Source organism: Garra rufa, chromosome 2 (assembly GCF_049309525.1).
Source record: "Garra rufa chromosome 2, GarRuf1.0, whole genome shotgun sequence".
Classification (NCBI taxonomy): Eukaryota; Metazoa; Chordata; class Actinopteri; order Cypriniformes; family Cyprinidae; genus Garra; species Garra rufa.
In genome coordinates, this window is record NC_133362.1 from 56,486,429 (window position 1) to 56,494,722 (window position 8,294).

The following is an 8,294-nucleotide window of genomic DNA, read 5'->3' on the forward strand; positions in this document are numbered from 1 at the left end:
ACACACACACACACACAGATTTAAAGTTCCTGATTTTTTGACATCAGAGTACTTTCCTTAATAAGTGAACCTACCTACCAAAGAGGACAATAAAGGAGATGCCAAAAGACTCACTAAACCTCCCTTTGAACTTGACTGAATATCTACTGTTTGTATCCACAAAAAAAAACTTGATTAAAAATACAGCAAATATATTCTAAATCTGTTAAACACATCAATCTGAAGGCTGATCGGCAAAGATCAGTAAACTCCGTCAGAGTGAGTCTGCTGCTCATAATGACCGAACCTCACCAGATCCTCCTCTATCGGTGAGCATCCATTATAAAACACTCACAGGAAATTAATTTGGACAACTAGGCAAATGTATTTAGATTTCACACAAAAATACAATAGGGATCAGAGTCCAGAGAGCGCACATAGTTTGTGAATCATTAGCGGACTTATGCGTGCCTAATGTAAGATTCTTATATACACGAGTGTTATATATATAGGCACGCTCAAGTTCGTTATTATTACTCAAATCGTGTAAAGTACATTAGTGCTACGGTATTTCCTTCATGCATGTAGCCGAGATGTAGAATGCGCGCAGTGGTTGGAAGTTTTGAGCCGCCATTCAGTCAGTATTTAACAGTGCGTCGAGTCCGAAGCAATCAATCACAGAACGCAAGAGGCTGTGCTTTGATAATTTTTTATTTAGCTATAATATAATGAAATAAAACAATTATAGGATAATATTTAAATTAATTTTAAGATATCTCGCGGCCCCCCTGGAGGATCACTGAGGCCCCCTGGTGGGCCGCGGCCCACAGGTTGGGAACCACTGCTCTAAACGATCACAGCCGAGGAAAGAAGGGTCTTATCTAGTGATGCTCCGATTGATCAGCCACCGATCATGATCGGCCGATATTGGCTTAAAATAGCTTGATCGGTGAACCCCAAAAGCGCCGATCAAAAAAGCCGATCACTTTACGTAAATTACTCGCGGGACTTTTTCACGTGTGCATGCACGGCGCACAGGTAAACAACAGCAGAGCTTAACAGTGGCAACATGAGTACTAAATTCCTTATTTGTTTTGTAAGGGTAGTCTTGTTATTGGGCATGTGACTAAGTTGTGCGTGTACAGAGCGCTGACTGTAGTTTTGCCCAAGTTCAAGTTTACTTTAGGTTTCATTCTCTGCTATCTTCAGGGAGCGGTAAATGTGCGTGCTTGAATGTAAATGAATGTATCTTTCTATACCCGTCATACTGCAATAATGTTACCGCTGAATGTCTGATTGTTGTCATCAATTCATGTTGCAGTTCAGGTCATATTAGGAGAAACGGTGCGTGTGTAATTCACGTGCGTATGTTTAGCGCCAATTTATCCCATTGTAATTAAGCAATAAGGTACGAGAGGCCGTGCTGTATCATGAATACAGCACGGCCTCAAGTACCTTATTGCTTTTATAAAACGGTTACCACACAATAAAAATATTAAAATCAAAAATATATATTGATTTATATATATTAAGTTGTACGTTTTCATAAAGTAAAATCATTAACTGCCTTCCGCTGTAAAAAGTAGTCCCTAACTGCTGCAGCTGTGTTTACGTTGCTAAGGGGGTTCAATGATACACAACCGTTGAGTGAAGCGGTCATAGCAGTGCCGTATCATGAATATGACACAGCTGCTGACCAATCAGAATTGAGGAATGGAACTAACCGTTTTATAATTCTAATTAATGCATACAGATGTTAATGAGGTGAATGTTTATGTTTCCTATATACAGGCGGATTCTGATATCATATTTAATTCAGTCTAAACCACATTTTACTACCTTTATCCTAATGACTGTGCAATGCTGGATAATGTAATCCTTACATCATCTTTAAAAGCAGCCACCATACCTGCAAACGTGTCGCTTTTCGGCGACAATCGCCGTTTTCATTGTCAATTGGGTCATTCACGTGAATCATGTAGAACCGGAGAGTTTTCTTGGGGGGGTTTGGGCTTGCGTTAATTGACATCTGGGCCGATCGGAATCTCAACTGAGCTCGCGCCTGTCAAGAGAGGGAGGTGGGGGTGGGCTTGCGTGCCATGTAGGCCATTATTGGACAATTCTTATAAATGACATTTTTCCTGGACCAATCTCAGTGCTTGCTTCAGTATCTTGAAACACACTGCCATCTGTGTTCTCGCCTGTCAAGAGACACCTGACCTACTGTGGAAGATCGTAAGTTTCCGCTAAAGCTCATTTTATATGTGCTATATATTAGGTGGACACTCTTGAGACTGATCTACTGCCTCGTTCTTATCAGAAACTGAGAAAAATGATAATTGCAACATTATAAACAATGTTAGCGGCGTGAACATTCAGTTTCTTATTATTTAACAACATATCATTTAAATGCGGAGCCTGGCTATCCCGTACTCTCCGTATCTGCACAGTTGTACATTTAAATGCTGACAGCTAAACACTATCATAACTTGTTTAGGCTAACGTTAGCTAGCAAGCCATACTTCTCTTCAAGGACATCTTAATCGTATTCTTGATAATCACTAACTTGCCTTCAAAGTCATGAACACATTTTTTAAATCTTATCACAACATTTTAAAGCCTTTTATTATTTTCCAACTCTACAGCTGTGAAATAAAATGTACTTCAAGCACTCATTTTTTCATTCATAAAAAACTGCATCGGACAAAATTGCTTTTCGCAGAAAACGTCTTTTTAAAAATAATATGGAATGACCCATATAACCAATAGATGGCAGCAGAGGATTATTTATTATGCAGCTGCCTTTTAAACTCCCTATATTTTTCAAGACAGCTTTCTTTTTGATTTATTATACAATATCTAGTTTAATAAATTGTAGTACTTTTACCGTCCTTAAGTATATATATATATATATATTGTAGCAAGTGCAGAAAGACATTAAGCTCACACACAAACAGCCTATAAGGGTGAATTATTTAAATACTTATATATAGTTCACTACAAATACGTTAAATATTGATGGTATAAAAATTAAATAATGCACTCAATATGAATCGATAATTCCGATATATTGAAATATTTCATAATTTAATAACTACATCTTTTAAGTTTTATCTTGAACTGTAAAATATATTAAATAGTTTGTGAATGTATTTCAGTTTCTCTCCATGGCGTTTGCTTGCGTGTGTGTTTGTGAAACCCTTGTCCAGGCTAAGAAGGAAAAAATAATGTTTTTCAGTATAATATAATTTGTGTTTTGGTTCTTTTGTGTTTTGGTCACCTTTTTTCTTTTTTTTTTCTTTTTTTGAGTTTGCAGGTCTGAGCTACAAATAACAAGCAAAGAACATTTTACTTTATCCAAAAAGTTCATCACTAACTAGTGTAGTCTAGTCTAGTGCGAGGTGCACTTTAAAAAAAAAGACTCCCGTCATAATCAGTTATCTATCTACTAGAGGTGGGCATAGATTAATTTTTTTAATCTAGATTAATCTAGATTAATTTTGGAATTAATCTAGATTAATCTAGATTAAAATGGCTAATTTGAATTCTGCTGAAGGCATTCAGAATATGTGTGCTAACCAAATAATGAGTAAAAGTAGCCTAATTCTTTGAGAACGGGTTTCTTAAGCCAGGTGGCGCATTAGACCAGGGCCCATCTCCTGTTTCCAAAATGCATCACAAACTGCTTGACAATTGCATTTACAACACAATTAACTATACAAACTTGTGTAACCAACTATTTCCACACTGCATGTAGCCTACTTCTGAGTAAAAGGCTGCGCGACGTGCGCGTTGCAGATTAATACACAGATGCACAAGGGCATGGATATTAGTGGTGCAACGGATCACAAAACTCACGATTCGGATCACATCATGGATTTGGAGTCATAGATCGGATCATTTTTCGGATCAGCAAAAAACAAACAAAACAAAACAAAAAAGTTTGTTTTTTTACTAATTACTGAATGCTTACTTTAAGTAGGCTACTTCTAATCCACAGCAAACACTACTAGCTGAACTAATAAAGTCAGTAACAAAACAAGAACAATTACACAAATATCAAGTGTAAATGAATACAACATAAAGTTACTAATAAAATCAATAACCCTAGAATTCAGGTGCGGAAATTTAATAATTAATTGTAAAATAACTAGTGCTTCTCACTGCAGGTATTTATAGGATGCTGTTTCTTTAAGGCCTAATGCACGTACCGACTACTAGCACGCATCTCTTTCTCAGCTGTTTCGGTTCACTGAAGACATAACCGACTGTGTTTACCAGAATACCAAAACGGGTATTAAGACATGACTTTGTATGTGTGTTTCCGTTCAAAAAGAAGTTAATAAGAAGGAATCAGTGTGAATCTCGCCTCTCTCTCTCTCTCTCTCTCTCTCTCTCTCTCTCTCTCTCTCTCTCTCTCTCTCTCTCTCTCTCTGAGCGGATGTTGGGGGTGAGTGGGCGGAGTTTGCTGCGAGAGTGTTGCTGGAGTGTGTGAGTTTCCCTGCTTTCTCTTAACTTTTACAGTGTTTCTGCTTAAAAGAGAATTTACGTAAATCATTCTCTCGTGTTTTGGTTATTTAGTACAGATTAGAGTTTATTTGGGTAGGAAGAAAATCGCTGCTATCCAGCGTTTGTTGGGTGGCAATGGCGTCTTCCGAGCGGGTGAGCTTGGACCGGTTGTCGCGTAGACACGGTATCAAGCTCGCGCCTGTGAATAATGTTTCGGTGGAGCAGTGTGCTTTGGCTGTTGGACAAGTTGTCGGTTTCGACAGTGTACTATCAGCTTCCCGCATGAACAGTGCTGTTGTTGTTTTCCTGGATTCTGTTGAAAAAGTAAACAGCATTGTACAGAGTGGTGTTGTCATACAGGATACCTTGACTCCGGTAATGCCGCTGCTTCAACCGGCAAAAAAAGTAATCTTGTCCAATGTTCCCCCGTTCATTAAAGATGAGCTTTTGATAGCAGAGCTTTCTAGGCATGGTAAAATAGTATCCCAAATGAAAAAGATTCCGCTTGGATGTAAATCACCGCTACTTAAACATGTTGTTTGTTTCAGACGTCAGGTTTATATGGTTTTGAAAAATGATGCGGAGGATTTAAGCGTGACTTTTAAATTTCGGAACGATGGGTTTGACTATGTGGTTTTTGCTACTTCTGATATAATGAAGTGCTTTCGTTGTGGAAAACAGGGCCACATACGAAGTACATGTACTGAGAAAATTAATGATGCTGAAAGTGTAAATAATGAAGAGTTGGGAGAGACTGTTGAAGCTGGGACCAGTGCTGCTGTTGCTGGGGAAGACATGCATACAGATGATGTGAGAGTTGAGGTTGTTGAGGCTGAGGTTGTAGGGGAAAACGTCAGTGATAGAGTAACAGGTGCAGGCATTTTACATGAAGATGTGGCAGATGTGGTAGAATCTATTGTGACTGAAGAAAGTTTAGATACTGAGATGATGAGGGATGAAGCACTTTTTAAAATTCCCTCCACAAAAAGAAAGAGACCAAGAAGAGGCCTAAAGCCAAAAAGTAGTTGGCAGGGGACTGAAGAATCAGTTAATAAAAGTGATGATACTGAGTGTAGTACACTAGAGGATTCTGATGGTGAAGCTGCTGTTAGCAGGAATAGACAAGATCACCAAGGTGTTTACACATTTGGAAAAATAAGATCTTTTTTACAAAAAACCAAGAATATGAAAAATGTTCAGGTTGAGGACTTTTTTCCCGATCGTAAAATGTTCATTGATTCAGTTGCAATGATGATGAGGGGTGATAGTGAGGAGCATTTCACTGCTCAGGAAGTGTTCAGGTTGAAGAAGTTTGTTTCAAAACAAACTAAAACAAAAAACTGAGGATGGTTTTGAAACGACATAGTTTTTTGTTTTTTTCTAAGCCACTGTTTATATCTTATTTTCTGGTATTATATCTCTTAATGAGTGTGGTAAAGTTGGGTCAGGGGCGCAACTACACAGTTTTCGGGGGGTATGCAACATCGATTTCGGCGCCCCCCTTTGGCACAAAAATAAAAGCATGTTTTAGTTAGGCTACAGAGGCAACAGATTTATTAACACGTATTTACACATATTACACATTTACACATTACACATTATCACAGTTACTATCCAGCCCACTGGCCTAAATGGAACTCAGTTCCCACTGGAACTAAATTGTGACATGTCGTGCCTTGGCACTTTCCCATTTGTCAAGTATCGACTCAAAGGAAATAGACCTGGCCAGAGTATTTTCAATAGAGATCACTGACAGCTGTGTTAATCTGTCATTACTCATGGTTGACCGAAGGTAGGTCTTTATCAGCTTCAGCTTGCTGAAGGATCTCTCAGCAGAGGCAACGGTCATTGGCATTGTCAGGAACACTCTGAGGGCCACAGTCACATTGGGGAAAACCAGGTCAAGATTTTTCTGTAGCAGATAGTTCAATTTGTCTATAGCCTTTTTGCATCCCTTTAACAGGCGGCTAGCAGGATATATCTCTTGAATTATGTCTCTAGAGACATCACTGGTAGACAGGGCATATGTGGTCACAGATTCCTCTAACTCTGCTTGTGTCATCTGGTCCATCTGGGCTATGAACCGGAATCTTTTGGACACAAGAAACAGATTTTCAAATCTGTCTGACAGCTCCTGGATGACAGTATCAACAATTACATTGAAAACCATGCATCTGAAGTTCTCTTCAGGTTCCTGGTGCAGACGTTCACTGCTGCTGGTGTCATCATAAAACCTTTTTGGTTTTCTGACACGCCTTTGTTTGAATACTGGACATCCGTCCATTTCAACTGCTAACTTGCGTGCAATGTCAACTGATTTCTGGAACCCCTCCTCTCTATACTTGAACATGAATTCCTTTAAGGAATCAATCATTCTGATAGCCATGTCCATTGAGACATCAGCTGCTTGCAGGGCTTTGCTAACAAAGCTGATTTCAGACAACAGGTCATACCAGATTATGAGGCACACAAGGAATTCCATGCAAGTCATTTCTTCAGACAGTGATTTTGCCTCTGAGACAGTTTTGCTATCATCAGAGGTTTCTTCTAGCTGTTCCAAAGCATCGAGAATGCCCCCTAATTGATAGCGTACAGCTTTCACTGACTCAATTTTGGCTTCCCACCTTGTGTCACTCAAGGGTTTAAGGGTTATGACCACAAACTTCTGTAAGACATCCCATCTCTTTACCGATGATGAGAATGTAGTGTAGAGCCTCTGTAGTGTTCCAAAGAATGTCAGACACACTTTATTTGAAGAGGCTGCATCACATAGCAGAAGGTTAAGACTGTGACTACAGCAGGGGATGAACAGAGCCTCTGGATATTTCTGTTGTACTAGGGCTTGAACACCTTTGTGCACTCCTCTCATATTGGAACCATTATCATAACTTTGGCCCCTACAGTTAGCAAGATCTAACCCCAGACCATCAAGAACAGCAGACAGGGTGTCAGTGAGGCCTTGCCCAGTGGTATTTTTTACAGCGGTGAAACCCACAAAGGACTCGTGTATCGTTGCCTTTTTGTTTTCGTCTGTATGTACATAACGAATGATTACTGAGGCCTGCTCTTGTTTTGAAATGTCAGGTGTGCAATCCAGTTCCACAGCAAAGTACTTGGAGGCTTTTATCTGAATGCAAATTTTTCCAAGTACACATTCAGCAATAGAATGCAAAAACTCATTCTGTGTGCACCATGACAGGTAACTTGTTGTTTCTTTGGAGGCTACCTTTTGTAAATGTGCTGCCATAATCAGGTCATATCTGGCTAAGACCTCAAGAAAACCCAAGAAATTTCCATTTTTCGGACTGCCTAATTTAGCATCTTTTCCCCTCAGAGGGAGGTTTCGTTCAGCAAGGAAGAGTATACAATCAACCACCCTTGTGAGCACACCTCTCCAGTGTGCCTTTTCACGGTCTAGTGCCCTCTGTATGTCATTATCGATTGTTTTCCCTGTGCGCAAACGGGCTGCTAGTTCCTTCCACATGAGGTAAGCATTGATGTGAGACGTGCTGATTTCATGATTTTGTAAAGTTTTGGAAAGGCACTGCCAGTTACTGTACCCCACAACAAGGCGCTTATCCACCACTTTAGCTCCACCAAAAAGCTTACATGCAAAGCAGTACACTTTGTTTGCAGTTTTGGAGTACAATAGCCAATCCCTATGTACTTTTTCTCCATTGGATAAAAGGCGTGAGCAATAAGCTTTAGAAAAACACCTTCTGCTTTTCTCTGATCTGGGGTATGGCCCATCAGGACATTTCGGTGGGCCATTCTCTACCATGAGCTGTCTCAGAGTGTCCCCTATC

General features: G+C 39.6%; 1 protein-coding gene across 1 annotated transcript; it reads right to left on the minus strand.

Moving 5' to 3' along the window:
- Positions 1 to 6,142: 6,142 nt before the first annotated feature.
- Positions 6,143 to 7,972, minus strand: LOC141325995 (zinc finger MYM-type protein 1-like). The gene has a single exon (XM_073834709.1). The coding sequence runs from the start codon at positions 7,970 to 7,972 to the stop codon at positions 6,143 to 6,145; it is 1,830 nt and encodes a 609-aa protein (XP_073690810.1).
- Positions 7,973 to 8,294: the final 322 nt, after the last annotated feature.

Bases quoted from the DNA above. Each gene is read 5' to 3' on its own strand.
- LOC141325995 (XM_073834709.1), bottom strand. From the start codon at position 7,972: ATGTGGAAGGAACTAGCAGCCCGTTTGCGCACAGGGAAAACAATCGAT.